Genomic DNA, 16,979 nt, shown 5'->3' with positions numbered 1-16,979 from the left:
AAAAATCATCGAAAAATTCTGTATATTCAAAATAGAGATTCGCTCCCTTTCACTGACGTCAACCGAGAAACCAACCCCTTCTCGCGTCGTATAATCTCGATCCGAGCCCGATACATTTCTCCTAACACGCTTTCTTGTCCCGGGGCCGCGTGACCCAGACTCTGTCGATCTAATCTGCGAAGATGGGAGAGAAGAAAGGCAGGATTTCCGGCGACGGGGTTGGAATCGACGCTGGGAGCGGCGTTATCGGCGCAGCGGGACAGCTTCGATTGCCGACTAAGAAATAGTGGCACAATTCCGTAGCCACTCAGCCGGCTATCTCACCGTGGATGTATAATTCAGAATTGTTCGGCTATATAGCAGATGTTTAATGCATGCCGCGGTCCGTGCCCGGCTCTAACTTCGCCTCGGCATTCAATGTTAATACCCCACCCCCGCGGTACGAACGGTCAATCGTGCCTCTTACCCACAGTCCGCCAGTCGTGAAACGACGCTGCCGCAATGATTTTAGGCAAATTCGATCCTCTTCCTCGATCCTCCGACCCCTCGTCTCTGCCTCCCTTCGTCTTTATTCGCCGGTTTCGGAGTCGCGCCGCGAATCCAGCAGCTGGTCGCCGCTGACGAATTCTAATGGCGCGTTTAACTTCGAAATCATGACGCGGATTCCTCGTCTTCCCTCCTGCAGCCAAGTTTTAGGCAGCTTCGGAGTGCTTCGCAGGATATTCCAGGTGAATTTTAGAGGATGGCAACGTCCACCTTTCTCCGCTCGAGAGATCGCGATATTCGAGGATCTGGACATTTGCCAATCGCAAAATCGACCTCAGTTTTCTTGCGCGAATGTTACATTGAACTTTTCACGGTTCATTCTCAAACAAGGAGTCGTTGAATAGGAAACTTTGGATCACAAAAACAACTCTACGCAAATTGTTTTACGGCTAAACTATCCTCGAAAGAAAGGGACTGCACCGAGCACGTTCATTTCCATTCATCGTGGTAGACTCACCGAAATATTAAGCAAATTTTGTCTCTATTTAAAGCAGAAGCTCGTCCATTTTCAATAACGTTTTCCTCTCGAACTGTTCGGCGTTTGTTCAGTGGTCGTAGTGACCGCTAGATCCTCGTGCGCACTAAATCTCGAAACCGGTGATTTAGAAGGCTCCTGAACGCCATTCAGTATGCAATCGGCCATCGATCTTCGCGTTAAACTGCCGCTCCTGGTATCTACCTCTGTTGTATCTGGTTCCGCGCGTTATCCCCCGATCTACAGAGGATCTAGTCAAGATCGATCGATATCCGCCCGATACCGATCTATACGACGCGGAACGCGATCATCGATCCTCTTGTTCCACGGACAAACGTGTACCCCTCTCGTTCACTCGCCACGAAAATAACTTCGAGGAGGTCTTTTCGTGAAATCTCAATGTTGCAGCGGTATTCCCAGCTCGAGGAAATCATTTTAGATCCAACTCGATAGACATTTATCTTTTATACGGTCGATCGTGCTCGATCTTCCGATTCGGGCGGTAGAAAGTGTTGTTTGATCGTCGCTGGCGATCGACGCGCCGAGATGATGTTTCCAAGCACGTAGAGAGAAAATCGAGAGTAGAATCTTACGTCGGGTGAATTTTTAATTTTACGACTCTTGGGGAAAGGTGATTCGATCTGTTGTACAAAAATTGGTTGAAAAATAACAGAAATTTAAGCAAGAAATTTTTAATTCGAAGATTCTTTTGAACTTTAACTTGAGTTTAAATAAAACTCAAAAGCATTTACGTTCCATCGATGGTCCTAAGTAGAATTTAAAATCCATTCGACTTCACCGCCCACGATTCTCTCTCCAAAACGTGATGTAACAGAGCTAGTGGAAGCTAAGCTACCCTCTTGTACGTCTTCAACCTCTCGAGCTATTCATTCGCAATATAAACTGAAATGCAACACGTGTCCACTTCAGTTTCACGTTATCACGAACGTATTCTCGAAAGGGGCTGCCTCCACTTTTGCAATTCAGAAAAACTACTTTCGACCATACAAACAGTATTTTCGTTTCCTGTATTCATATTCGGTCGCTTCGTTGTTTGTTTGTCGTCGAGCGTTTAACCAGAGATCCGCAATTCTTTCATGGAACTGAATTCGACAAATCAATAAGAAAATTAAATACTCGTCACGCGAGACACCACGATAATCCTCCTTCCCCTGACCCCAACAGACACCAAGAACTCTTATTCGATGATCGTTTAAAAAATCGAAACTCAACCCTGTCGTATATAGCGGCTAGCTATCATAAACGTCTCTCGATTTCTTCAAAAGTCGTTGGAAGAACTTATCGACCGCCCCACTATGGTTGCAGAGGCGCACATAAATACGTGGAAACGGTGGCATAAATTTCAGCATGCTCCCATACATATTTGAGCGACCGGTTATATTTCAATCTCGGATGGCCAGTTTCCTCCCCCTCGCGATCGGCGCCAGAATACAACTCGTGCCGGTCGTGTTTCGTGTAGAGAGAGGCAAAGAATACGGCCGCCATTGTCTCGGTTGCAAATTTTTCGCGTGTACAAGCATCGAGGCAACGCTACTCCGTAGGGGGTACATCGTGTCGGTCTCTTTCCCCTGTTCAGCTTCGAGCGTCTGTGCGCCATCGAGCCGCTTCTGTGTTCAGCCGTGTCGTACGAGTTCCCTCGACAAATGCACGTATTTGCTTGGCTACCGGTTCGCTAATACCTTCGCTGTAAAAGCAGCGCACAGGACACGGGGGTTGGAAATTTCGTTCGGGACGGCAACTTTTCTCCGAAGCGTTCGAATTTTTGAAACGCCAGCTGCCGCGAATCTTCGTATTTTTGTTGTGCCACTGACGCGCACGGATTACTTGTTATTTATTCGTGGTAAAAATTAACGCAACCGACGAGTCCGATGAGATTTTTAGATTAAAAAGGCAGATACCGTATCTCGTAAAACTTCGTGGGGCTTCTGTGTCTCGATTCTTATTGTTCGTACCGTCTGAGACTTCCGGGTGCGAGACTAATCAGGCTATGATTAGTCTTGATCGAGTCGCATAGCTGCGAGGCTACCAGCGCGTCGAGACGAAGCTTCGACTCGATGCTCGTTGGATACGCCAGCTCCGTCTGTTAGCTACGATTCTCATAGCCCGGCGGATGGCGCCGGAACATAAAAGTCACGGTTATTGCACCCGTGCACAGTGTTGGGCGTGCACGTGACTCGGTGGCACGGTTTGACATTGTTGGTCGACGAGGAGGGCCCATTGTTCGCGTAGCGTGCGAATCGGCCGTACGGGCCGGCTCACAAATAATAACATTTCTGCGGGACGATAAATAAAAGCGGCTCCTAAAGTGCAGCAGTAGCAGGCTGGCGCCACTAGAATGCATACGGTAAGAGAAGAGACCGGCTGCATGCACTCGATGCACTGACGCAACCGAGATGCCCCGCCGATAGCGTCGAGGAGTTTATGTCACAGTTGTGTTTTTTTGCTTCAACTGGAAATTAATGGGCCACGATTCTCCGTGGATGATTCGAAGCGTGTTTAACTGGGAGAAATTTTACTTCCTATAGATTTGATATTAGCCTTGGCTCAGGTTGAGCCAAAGTAAGGCACATCTTGATTTCTCGGAGAAACAGCAGCGACTGTAGAAACGCGCGTTATAGACCATAAGAAAGAAGCACCTAATGCAAATGCGGTAAGTCGACTGCATAAACTCGGCGATCTGGCAGAATTACAGCGCGAAGCTTGTCGTTTGTAACGCGACTGTGCTTACGAGTATCGTCCGCGCGGTTTCTAATGGAGCAAAGATTACGTATCGGAGGGCAGTGAAAATGCATTCCTATTATTCTTCCTGGCCTTTGCGTTACCTTCTTACTCTACCTATGCCGTACATTCTACCTGTATTTTACCTATTACTATTTTCCGTACAAGCAACCGATTGTAATTCATTGCCCGAGTTTCGTTATCGATAGAAATTCTTTAACCCTTTCTAGACAGATATAGATCGGTTCCACTCTTCTTCGGATTCGAAAGAAATACAGAAACGAAATTGATTCGTCAACGATCCGAACGATCCACGTGGCGTTAAAAATCTTTTCGACAAATCTGTCGACCCTCCTCCATCGTCGCTTTATATCGAATTTAAAAATCTGAAAGCGCTCGATTCGCACTTAGACAGGACGACTCGCGTGCACGCTGCACGCGGTTTGTTCGAATCGCGTAACACACGGCGCTCTGGGAAGAGAGAGCCGGATGGGAGGAAAAAGGGCAGACGGCGACACGGCTGCGGCGAGCAGCAATAGAAACGACAGGGGAGTCTCAGGTGGCCATTTAAGGCACGGACATTTCGTTCTGTCACCGTGTTCCGTGTTCACCGTCGACCAGCGTTCGCAAGGAGGCCACCTACGCGCCGCCGCTGCTCGTCCTCCCTTAGCGGCCGCATTGTTTTACAAACGGCCGCCATTTCTCATGATAAGCAGAGTAAAACGAAACTAGACACGGCCCTTTGGCTGCGACTGAGCCGGGCAATCCGCTCGCGGTGCCGTCACATTTTCGCGTTTTAACTTCGTGCCAGAGCTATCGACTGCGTTCCGCATCGCCAGCAAAACTTTTTGCCCCGTCCTCTTCTTTTGTCGGATTTTCGTTCACCGCCGCCTGGCTTTTTAATTCTTTCCGGGAGAAGCTCTCTCTGACGCCGGAATTCTGCGAAACGAAGTTGAATTATGTTCTACCTTGTAATTTATACCGTTGCGTTCTCAAGTTAGACTTTTACGTTGGTAGAAACAACGGAGCTGTGAAACGTCGATAGTTTGGCAGTAAAGCGGCATCGGTGTTTTCTAGGAACATTAAAAAATAGTTTTGTCAGTTACCTTTGACGCACGGTATAAATATTAACTTTTATCCGCAAAATCGGCTTCCAATTTTTCAATTTCATCCATTCGTTACAAAGCTACGATCGTTCGAAGTTAGCGATTACCAATTTCTCGCTCTGTTCACTCGATACTTTAACTTCTTTTCTTTTTACAACTCTCTCGTCATATTGCCGGTAAGAAAGCATGCTTTTATAATTTCGCGGAACCTACAGGACTATGTCCCGTAGATATTCCTGGTGCTTGCGCTTCGCAAAAATCGGCCATCTTTTATCATTCTACTTCGACGCTACGAAAACGAACTGTATTCAGTTCAAGGAACAGATTTCGATAATTCGTATACCTCGCAAAGCTTAAAAACGGAGGCATATTTTCTTCAGTTTTCCTATGCCAATTTCCACCACTCGAGCGTCTCGGAAATATTCAACGGCTGCCCAATTTATCTATCGCACGTAGTCAAACAAATGTCGCCGTCGCGTTCAACAACCGCTCGCTTGAACTCTGACATCGACTTTCCCCCTTCGCTCGTTCGCTTCTTCGCCTAATCTTCTCTCTGGTATTTCCGTACTTCTCGTTCTTCGTTCGATCTTCTTACGATCCTTGCGTTTCCTTCACCGTGAAACGCTCTGTGCGCGCGTGGGCGTACGACCGCATCGGCGCGTAGGTGCATTCTAAGAGAGTACACCGACATTGTCCCGCGATTAACGCTTTGATCCCGGTGATACTTGAGCGGAATCGTGGGTTTGCTTCTCGCGCGAAGGTCAGTACAGGGGGACGCTATTTATGAAAACTAGCAGCCAGAAGACACGTAGAATTTGCGAGGGGAAAAAGTCTAGGAAGCATATGTTCGTAGTTTTAGAGTCGCGTAATCGCACGGCTATGAACATTTGCTATAGTCACGTTCTGAGAATTCATGGTTACATTATGCTCATGATCATCCGCGAATCGTTCGTCGTTGTTTCATAATAATTATAGTCGTTTCGTGCGTTCAATTCGCAGCAATTATAGCGACTCCTAGGGGGCCACCCTATTATAGTCATTGTACGATCTTTATAGTCACTTTGTAACCATTACACTCGTAGTATACCATTTGTATTCCTCGATACAAGCCTAACGCAATTTATATTCGATTCCACTTTGACTCGAATCTGATCCAAAAACTCAAACTAAATGCAAACTACGATCTCGAGAAGAAGAAGTCCGTTGTCATCTCCGATGCTATTCGTATTGTTCGATATCATCGTCAACCGTGAATTTGCATTTAGTCTCTATCGATCATTCTGTTACGGAACGTTGATTAATATGTATGCGGGACATTATCTCTACTACTGTTGCATCGCCGTTAGATAAGACCGTGCAAGACGTACCGTTACATCGTGTAAAACGTAGACGCATCGCGTGGCAGGAAGTCGACTTTGCGGGCTTTCGACTTCGGTAAATACGCCGCTGACGAGACCTTCTTCTATCGTTAGCCGCGTAATGGAATATTAAGTTCTAATAACGCGGACGATCGTCCGATCATACGCGGTAAATGGAATTAATTGGAACGATTGCATTTCATCTCTCTATTAATGCTACTGAACGGGCAATTAGCGAATTAACGGCGGTGCTTTGTTCGTTGAGAAAAATTTCGTTTATGGAAATTAGCGGAATTATTCGCAACGGTATATCGACGATTCCTAATTTTTCTCTGAAATTTTATAGATTTAGAATAGGCGTAGTATCGATTTGTTTGGAGTTTTATCGGCTCGTTTCACCTTAGCTGGTTTATACCTTCTTCTTTCGTTTCTTCGATACGAATTGTAGGAGCTGTTGTAATAAGAGGACGGTGCTGTTTCTTTAGTCGTTTAAACCCATCAAAATGAAATTATTTCTTCGAACGCGCTACAAATTCTTAGTCGACCGTGTTGGAATTTAATCTTGAAGTTAAGATTAATAATCTTTGGAAGACACAATGTTTGTGTTGAAATAATATTCATTGATGTTTATTAAACAGAACTACAGAACCTGATGTATGTAAGCGAGTGATATAATTAACAACAGACTAGACTTAGGTAATGACCCATGATCCCTTAAATAATTTGAGCCCCACTCTCTATACGGTAATGAGTATGACCTGTGCAAGTGTCCCATTCAAACGCGTGGGTGTCTGTGTAAGGGTACTTATGCCTATGCGTGAAATATCGTCGTATTCCAACAGACCGATACTCGTAACAACAAAGCTGCGCGTTTTTAGATATAAAACCTTTCTTGCTCTTCCAGATGGGTACGATTTAAATATTGCAACTGTCTTGGTGTTGCAAGCCGTTCAATCTCAACTTTGAGATTCTTTCTATACTGTACGAACCTCTTATGAATTCCATTTTTTTATTTTTTTTCGCGGCCTGGCAGTCGCGTCGCAGCAAGTAGTATAACTTTGTACGCGTCAGACGAGTAAAAGCGTGAAAGTTTGTCCGCGGTCGCCGCATGGGAACGACCGATAGGAAGGTTCGGCCGCGATACAGAGGTATGTCGATGATTTCGAGTGGCACTCGAGTAATTCATGCGCCGATTAAGTGCACGGTCGAGCATCGGAGGAGAGAAGCGTGTGTGAACGTGGCTGAAGAGCGTTGTTTTATCACCGGCTGCCAAATGTTGCGACACGTTCTCGAGTTACGTTACACGCTTCGGAATTTATTGACTTTTAATCGAACCGCTCATCTCGTCTATATTTGTCTTCGGCTTTCCGCGGAGTCTGAGCTACTGTAACGAGTACGGGGTCGTACGTAAATATCGATAGGCTTGCGTAACGCATCACGCGTTCCAAAGATGCTACATTTAGATCGAAAAACACGTTCGCGTAGAATGCCGAGTAATCGACTTTTAATCGTAATCGATTAAAAGTTGACGTTTCTGTCGGAGATCTTCGAAACTCGCGCTGAGAAAGTTGATTGACGATAACGTGGAATATCGCCAACTTTGTGTAAAGCGAAGTACGACAAAATTTCGTTCTACATTTTCGACTTAGTTTAGCGGCTTAACGTTAGTCCCTGGTCGAACGTAAACGTCGTCGATCCTCGCTTCGTAAATTGTAAGCACGTTCTTGCGATTTCTTCAACGATCGAAGAAACGGTTCTCGCTGCTCTTGCCAGTTACCAGGGATTTCACAGTGGCCGATGCTTGATTTTTCCGCAAACGGGCGTCGTGATGGTCGCGAACGCTGGATCGCGAAGGCCACGATCCGCGAAACCGATTTAACATGCGTGACGCGCAACGCGCCGCATAGACACGCGACTAGCATACGTACGAGTCGCTGATTTATCGCGTCTCGGGCTCGTGCGCGCGAGCCACGTCCCTTATCTACACCATTATCTTCTCGATTGAAGAAAAGTTGAACTTTCGTGGGTGCGTCCGTTTCCTGGTTACAGCGCCCGTGGCTGGGAAAAATCGCGAGCCCCGGTGATCGCGCTCGTTGTTGCTCGTGCGTGTTCCAGACGCGTCTTGTATACGGAAATTATACGAAGATCGTAGTCTCGATCGCACGTGCAATCCACTAAAAAAGAAAAAGAATTGATCAACCTACTCCGTTAGCGACTGTGATCGCGTCACAGGACAAGCCCAAGTGAAAATCAAATACCTCGACGCAGACTTTGATCCTTTTCATTTCATCTGGCGTTGCCATTCAATTAAAAACAAGATCGAAATCTCGCAGGAGCGTAACTTTTGAATCCAATGTGACGTTTAAATAAAGATCTATCGGATGCACGATGCCTTTGATACGTAAAGAGGTATCGTCTACCAGACTGGTGAAAGTAATCCCAAGAATTCTACCAAGTATTCAGGAAAAGAAGGAATGAGTTTGTCCGATAAAAAATAAGTACATCGTAAAGTGTTTCCCGTGGTTAGTTATTTGACGTCGATTAATTTCTCTAATGGAGTGCCTTTCTATTCGTTTCAGAACGGTGAGAGGCTGTTCATCGGAGCGCCAGGAAGTTGGTACTGGCAAGGTAAGGTTCTTTCGTGGTACACCGCTTCCACGGCTCGATTTAGGTCGACAATTTCACAATCGATACCACCTTGAGACACGACATCTTGTTCGACTTGTAAATACGCGTATCGATCCTATTTTCATTTCCATTTAATCGGGATATTCGAAGAAGCTGGAAACACAGAACGAAGGAAGAGAAATTGTTACCGTCTCTTCGAATATCTAATTTCAGACCGTTTTAAGTCTCGATTTCTTTCAGTACGAAACAACTCGAGTAACTCGAGTCGTTTATTACGAATTTTCATAAAAAATAAAATTACAAAGATTTCGACTTTCGAAAAGTTTCGTCGAAGGCTTACGGAGAATCTCAGCGATCAATGGAATTTAAATTGCACGTTTAAAATTGTAAAAATGGAAATATTACTCGAATTAAGGAATTCCCCGGACCTCCCTAAACCAATTGGGCTTCTAAAAAATACTCGGCAGAATTGCGATCGGCAAAATTAAATCCCCATTTACACCCACTAATTGGACGGTGAACGGTCACTGGGCCGCTAATAAAAAAGAGAAACAAGTCGGAGCTCGAGCTTTCATAACGCCTGGGCGACGGAACGGCAACGCGTAATACATCGCGACCACACGTGCTCAGTGGGTCTTTGAAGTGATTTAGAAGGCTTTCGTTGAACGATTCCAGGTCAGATATACTCGATCAGCACCGCATTGAGATTGGAGTTCTTAGCGACGATGTTCGTCATCCCCGAAGCAGATGCATCAGGTATCGCGTACTTGCAGGCGGCCCTAATCAAACGAAAGATAAACAAATGTGTCGTTTAAAACCAGCCCCCTGTTTTCAACACCTCTAATCTGCCGCCATGTTTTCTTAACGACGGCGTTCATTAACAAACGTTGCTTCATGCTCCGCGACGATCTTTTCGTATTGAGTTTTTTGAAACTTCTCAGCGTGCAGCGTTCAAGGAAGTAGAGTATTCCGATCAAATATCTCTGTTGTTACCAAAAGATACGACGTTATTTCGAGAGCGGAGCTGTTTTCCTTTTATCTTCGTCTCGATGTAACGTCGTAGCGTAGTAACTAATTGCTAATTATATCGAGTTCTGAGAATTTATGCAGGGGAATATTTCGTTTAACGATAAATAATTACCGTTTGACTTAATCGCAAATTCAATTTTTATTTCTTGCTTCTTGATACTCGCGGACATTTTCTTCTCTTGAAAAGCAAACCAGAGATATTTATCGGCACTCCCTTGGACGTTTCATTCTGCGCACCGCAAATATCGATCCACGCATCGATGGTGTTCGCGATAAATTCGAAACGATGAGATTATTTGCCACGCGATCGCGGCATTCGTTTGCTTGGCCCCCAAATAATCAATTTCCAATAATTCCATATTCATTTGGCTTCCACTCATGCGGATTTACCGCGATTAACCCGACGCCTGTGATTAATAACGATTCGAACGAACTCGTGTTGAACTGTCACGCTCAAGAATATCGTAAATGCAAAAAAAAAAAGGAAGAAAAAGAAAAAAAAAAGGGAAAGAAAAGAAAGAGAGAGAGAGAGAGAGAGCAAAGAGCATCCTTTGTTCCGTACATTAGTTTGCAATTAACGTAGAGTATAATCTTGTATGCTTGACAGTTTGAGGCTTGTGACGCCTCTGACGCTCCTCCCCCTCAGTGATTAATATCCGATTGATGATTAATGCACCGTATGCTATGATTACTTATTAATTACTGCCAGGTGAGACGAGGGTGGCAGTGTTTAACTGGTGCAGGCCCGCTTCCTTCGCAGCTTCGCGTTGCAGCCAGAGAATAATAATACGAAGCCAGTCTGTAGTAACAACAATAATTTCTAATTAAACTCGAAAGAGTCTCCTTGGTTGTTCGCGTTTAGTCGCAGTTGCATAGTAGTAGCGACCATCGGAATAATATCAGCGTCGTTGATAGAGCTGCGCTTAGAAGCTGGATTAATCATAAAAGCGCCGCTTTACGAACGTGTATCGTTATCAACGTTTTCTGACTACGATTTTCCGATTTTATTCCGATTTCAAGTGCCTGTCTAAATGGAATAGGACGTAGCTTTAAATCGCGCAGTTTGCTATCGTAAACAACGAACGTAGAATATATCGTAGGATGTGAAATAATTGAAACGCGTATAAAGTCGAGAAGTAACGTTTGTATCGACTCGCTAAATTCTCTTTATTATTTAAATTTGATCTAGCCAGACCAATTGTACGATCGAGTAATCGATACTTTGTATCATAGCTGTACTTGCAATCAGATATTTCTTCTGACATCGCATGTTGCTGCTAGTTTCTTGTTAATATTCTGGCGGATATTTCCCATGTTACGATCAACCGTTCTATATCGATCCAAGTTTCTCACAGATATTAAATTCCTATTTCGTGTCAGTGCGCGTTCCGCTGGATCGTAGTCAGAAAGCAAATACGTTTGGGAAAGTATGTGTCTGAAATCGTAGGTACAACTTGGTGATTGACTCGATCGATTGCTTTACAGGCCAAGCGTTTTCACAGCCATTGAACAGCCGCGCGAGAATAATGTTCACGAAGGAAGGGCCAGCCACCGAGGACGATAGCTACATGGGTTACTCTGTCACGACCGGCGATTTTATTGGAAACGGTGACAGCGGCACCGCCGTCGGCGTACCTCGTGGCTCCGATCTCCTCGGCAAAGTATGCTCATGAAATATTAACGCGGTAATTCGAAAGAAAAGAAGTCGCGGGGTCGGAAATTAATTCTCTCTCGTAGAGAAAGTAACCTACCGACGAGAGAGATCGTTCGTTCGCTTGTTTCTTCGCGGAAACCGTACGAATTCCAGCCATTGAGATTTGTTGGAAACGATTCTTTGTTTAAATAGTCGCATCGAGAAACGAGTTAACGAGCAAATTCGATCGGCGAAAACGTTCGACCATCGTGAAACACCAGCCTTCGTATAAAATTAACGAAAAATCTTCGATTATAGGTCATTATTTTTACCTCGAACATGACGAATCATCGCAACATCACCGGAGAGCAAATGGGAGCTTACTTCGGTTACGCCGTTGCTTCTGGCGACATCGATGGCGATGGACTGGACGATCTTATAGTTGGTGCGCCTATGTACACGGTGCCAGATAACCCGGAAATGACCATCGAGACCGGAAGGGTGTACGTGATCTATCAAGGCGTTGGAGCTGAAAAATTCCGCAAAGTTGACTCTAGGTACCGTCTCGTCTCGTTCATGTTACACGCGCGTTATCAGTCAAAAGTTCGACGATACTCCAGAAGCGTCGATCATAATTTTCAATTTTTACACCTGATATTCCTTTCGTTTGTAATCCCATAAGCGGATACTTTACTTACCAGGTGACCGATCCAAGTCAAACTAATAAACAGTTCTTGCCAAAGAACATAGGCGATTGTTCGATTTAAAGTTACTATCGTAGAAAAGAGAACGCTCGCGTCTGTCGTAATTCAATTTTCCTGCCACACGAACGAATCGTCGTTATCCGTGGCTGAGACTAGTTCCAAGGAAGATCCTGAGGATCAGCCAGAACTCGAGAACACACGGATCGTTGAACTCCCGCGATAATTGCTTATCGTTATCCAGGGACGGAGAGAGCAACCGCGGACGATTCGGCTTGTCACTGGCCTCTCTGGGGGACATCGACCGTGACGGTTATGGTGACTTCGTGGTGGGTGCTCCTTACGGTGGTTTACGTGGTCACGGTGCCGTGTACATCTATCACGGTTCGTCAACCGGCGTTCTCGAAAAGTATTCCCAGGTGATCTACGCCGAAAACCTCGACGTACCCGTGAACACGTTTGGATTTTCCGTATCTGGTGGCCTCGATCTCGATGGAAATCGTTATCCAGATTTGGTGGTCGGTGCTTACGAATCTGCCACCGCTATATTCTTCAGATCCAGGCCAGTCATCAAGATGGATTCGTACGTGTCCTTCGATCTGGAGTCGAAGTTGATCTCTCTGGACGATAGAAATTGTACACTATCGGACGGCAGCAGAGTCACTTGCCTTCCTCTGAGAGCTTGTTTCAAATATAGCGGAGAAGGTGTTTTCTCGAGGCATAATTTCAATATTCAGTACGCCCTGGACGTGAAGAAGACAAAGAGTCCGAGATTGTTCTTCTTGGAGCTGGAGGGAAGGAACACGATGAATCGAACGATCATGGTCGATCGCGAACGACAGTTCTGTCGCACCGTTCAGGTTCGTCTAAATCGTTTCATCACTTGACAATTTTTATCGATTAATCGGAGAACTTGATTGGAACTTTTCAAGTTCCACTACCAAAAACTTTCAAGTATTATTTAATAAAAAAAAAAAGTAAACGTAGAGACAGAATTTCATTTGTTACATTTTCAGTCATAATTATCCAAAACTTTGACTCGTTAGATCTAATTAACCAGAATCCCTTCGACCATCCATAGGTATACGTGACACCGAACATTCGCGACAAGCTTACGTCCCTGGACGCCGAGATGCGGATGAGTCTCGACGAGGAACGCTACGAAGACACTCGACCGAGAGACCCTAGACTCTCCTTGCGTCCCGTTCTGGGCTCCACGACGTCCAGGAAGGACTCTCTGTCCATCAGAAAGAACTGCGGCTCCGACAACGTGTGTATCCCAGATCTGCAGATGAACGTGACATCGAACGTGCAGAAGTACCTGCTAGGCTCCGGCAAACGGCTGCAGCTAGACGTGTTGGTGCAGAACATGGGAGAGGACGCTTTCGAGTCGACGTACAACTTGAAACTACCCGCTGGTATCGATTACATCAAAGTGGAGAAGATCGAGACTATGGGGGTGCCTGTTCAATGTTCGGCGCCTAAACAATCAAACAACAATACTCTTCGTTGCGATATTGGCAATCCGTTGCAGAAGAACGGATTAGTTAAATTCAGAGTGTTGTTGCAACCTGTTACGTCGCATGGAATGAAGCCGATTTACGAGTTCGAAATGGACGTGAACACCACCAATCCTGAGAATCCGTACACGACCGACGATAATACGTATACCTTGAGACTGCCAATTTGGATCGAGACCGATCTACGAATAGACGGTGAAAGTAAACCGAAGGATCTGTATTACAATCCGGATAATTATACCAGCGAGATAAATGTTACTACGGAGGCAGAGTTTGGACCAGCTATGACGCACAATTACACTATTCGAAACCAGGGTCCGTCGGACGTTATCGAAGCGGAGGCTTTTCTTATTTGGCCCGCTCAAACTTTGGCTGGAGACACGTTGCTGTATTTGTTGGAGCAGCCGGAAACTTCTGGACCCATCGCCTGTGAACCTGCCAATGCAAATTATCTTAGTCTGAAGGTATGTTTCGAGACTTGTTATATTTTTATTACAAAACTTTGACAGCCTTACGTTTCGGTTTAGACTTCGTTGCCAATCGCCGACACTTTCGCTCAGTCCATTGTCGTATAATTATGATACATTTTTTAAGAAAATCACATTGAATCCATTGTATCGTACACTTGAGCTTTGTATATTTGTATTGAATATGTGTATTCATTTCCTGATCGTCCTATACATTTACACAAGTCGAGATCATAATCCTTTTCTGACCAATCGCTTTCACCGAGTCGTTAGACTCACAAATTGCCGGCCTCTTCGATGCATTTGTAAATCGGTTTCGCTTCGATGGAACGCTATCGGATACAGGAATCGTTTGGCTCACGCGTAAAGGCCGATTAAATTAAAAGGAAAAAGCCGAAGTCAGGTTAAGATGGAAGAAGCGATCTTTGTAAAAATAAATTCTCGTCTCGAAATAGAGAACGTTCCCTTAAATCGACCGAACGAATGATAACATTCAGATGAAAAGTAGTATATTCGTGTGCTAATTACAGCTGGACCAACGCAGAAGCATGTACTGGCATCACCCAGATCCATCGGGAGTGATCCTGGACGAATCCCAATCAGGCAGAACGATTAACGTGCAACGAGGCTTCGACATGGACAAAAGTAAACTGTCCCAGAAAGAAGAGTCCGAGATCAACACCGGAGACAGTTCCAACATCCAGAAATCTCGTCATTCCTCCTCCTCTTCGTCTAAAGCGATCACCAGTGAAACAAGAAGATTCCAATTATCCGACACTGGGAGCAAACCAGACGTCCTGATCACCACCTACACTCAAAACAATTCAGGGACCAGCTCTATAAATACGGCAGACTTAGCTTCTGGTGGCAACAGAGGCGTGATTTTTCACACGGAATCTGGCGGTTACGGAGAGACGGCCACGTTGGGCGGTGGTTTCCGGCCCACTGACGGTAACAGTCTAGGTGCGAGAGTACCAGACTTCGAAGGAGGCCATGGATCGTACGTGAACCATTCCGAAACCTTCGTAAACCGCTGGGGCGAGACCAGCGTTTCTGGAGGTCGCTCGTCTTCGTCGGATGGATACGGCTCTAACATAAACGAGAACGATGAAAGCTACCAGGAACTATTGAGGCAACGACAGGCGCAACGTGAACGCGAGGAGGAGGCTCGATTGGAGCGTCAGAGAAAGAAGGAACAACACATGGCTGCGCAAAGACAACGAGAGGAGCAAGAACGTTTGTATTATCAGAGAAGACAGGAAGAAGAACGCAGAAGGGCGGACGAGGAGATGAGGAAGAGACAGGAGGAGGAACGAAGACAACAGCAAGAAGAAGAGATACGAAGACAACAAGAGGAACAACGAAGGAGAATAGAGGAAGAGGAATATAGGCTGGAGCAGGAGAAACGTTACGGCAGTTCCTCCGAACATCGTGGAGTTCAGAGTGGTTTCATCAGCGGTGATCGAGAAGAAACTGTACGAGGAGGTGAATTCGGATTCCAACTACGTAACGTCAGTTCCACGCAGGACCTGGAACGACTGTTTGGATCCTTATCGAAGTCAGCGACTGGTTACGAATTGTTCAACAGACAGGGCAAACAATATGTTCAGTTTATGGGAAGATTCCGAAATTCTGCCGACAGAAGGGAGTATATAGAGTTCCAAGATGGATCTACGTTTCCTCTTCAGGACCGTTACGGAGGAGAGAGTTACGTTTCTAGCTCTACGGAGAACAGAGACGGTAGATTCTTGAAGATAGAGGGTGAACTTCTGGTCGATTCGAGCGGTAAAGGGTTCATCGTGCTCAAAGATGGTCGCAGATTTCCTCTGCAGGGTTCGTTTACCTACACCGAGGAAAGAACCTATACGTTGGATCCATATAGTTACCAGGGTGGTAGAACCGGCAGCGAATACGAAACGAAGGGTTATAGTAAATCCTGGAACGAAGAATCTAGACAAGCTGCTGGCATAGGAAGCGACTACGAGTCCAAGTACACCAGCACGCACGAGGAAAGAAGAACAGAAGACAGAAGAGTAACTAGCAGAGTTTACGGAAGAGAGAACCGCGACACTTCCGAGGAACGTCTATCGACTAAGATTCCAAATTCCAACGATGGTTCTAGATTCAGGCGAGAAAGCGATATGGTTAACGTGAGGGAATTTAAAAAATTCGAGAAGCTGCATAGAATACCTAGGGATCTTGAAAACGACCCTTTAATGCCGGAAACAGAATTCGACGAGGAAGATTACGAGAGCAATCTAAGAACGCAGGAACCGGTTAGTCTTTGCAAGACAGCCAAATGCGTGATGCTGAGATGCGTTTTGGGTCCACTGAAGAAGGACCAGGAAGTTTGGATCGGAGCTAGGTACAGAGTGGACGCAAGGACGCTGAAGAAGGTCGCTCTGCAGGAAAAAGTCAGGGTTTCGACTCGATTGGAGGCACAAGTCACCAAGCAACCGTTCATAGGCGCACCTGCCGAACAGGTGATCAAGAGCCACGAAATTAAGACGAACGTCGAGCCAAGCATAACACCATCTGCGCCGGATGTTATTCCGCTCTGGGTCGTGGTACTCTCCGCCTGCGCTGGAACGATCATCCTATTACTGCTTATTTTCCTGCTGCACAAGGTTTGTTTATGCAAATTAAGCGGTACGAGTTTGCGTAAGACGATGTACGACGATATTAAGGCTTGTTTGTTGAAAGTATCTATCGAGTGTTGTAATCTCTCTAAACTTTTCTTATCCTTCTAGAAACATTTACATTCTGTTCTCAATTTT

General features: G+C 45.5%; 1 protein-coding gene across 2 annotated transcripts in view; it reads left to right on the top strand.

The window, feature by feature from the left end:
- If (integrin subunit alpha inflated) overlaps positions 1 to 16,979 on the top strand; it is a 78,350-nt gene that overhangs the window by 58,058 nt on the left and 3,313 nt on the right. The window contains exons 6-12 of one of the 2 annotated variants that reach the window (XM_072011941.1): positions 8,804 to 8,852; positions 9,528 to 9,608; positions 11,367 to 11,542; positions 11,833 to 12,071; positions 12,460 to 13,075; positions 13,297 to 14,199; positions 14,733 to 16,829. In XM_072011941.1, coding sequence (XP_071868042.1) covers positions 8,804 to 8,852; positions 9,528 to 9,608; positions 11,367 to 11,542; positions 11,833 to 12,071; positions 12,460 to 13,075; positions 13,297 to 14,199; positions 14,733 to 16,829 — 4,161 coding nt within the window. The remainder of the gene's footprint in view (positions 1 to 8,803; positions 8,853 to 9,527; positions 9,609 to 11,366; positions 11,543 to 11,832; positions 12,072 to 12,459; positions 13,076 to 13,296; positions 14,200 to 14,732; positions 16,830 to 16,979) is intronic. The other variant, XM_072011942.1, reaches the window with a different exon arrangement.

This window comes from Bombus fervidus, chromosome 10, assembly GCF_041682495.2.
Source record: "Bombus fervidus isolate BK054 chromosome 10, iyBomFerv1, whole genome shotgun sequence".
Taxonomy (NCBI): Eukaryota; Metazoa; Arthropoda; class Insecta; order Hymenoptera; family Apidae; genus Bombus; species Bombus fervidus.
The sequence above is the reverse complement of the archived record's forward strand: the minus strand, read 5'-3'. Positions and strand labels throughout refer to the sequence as shown.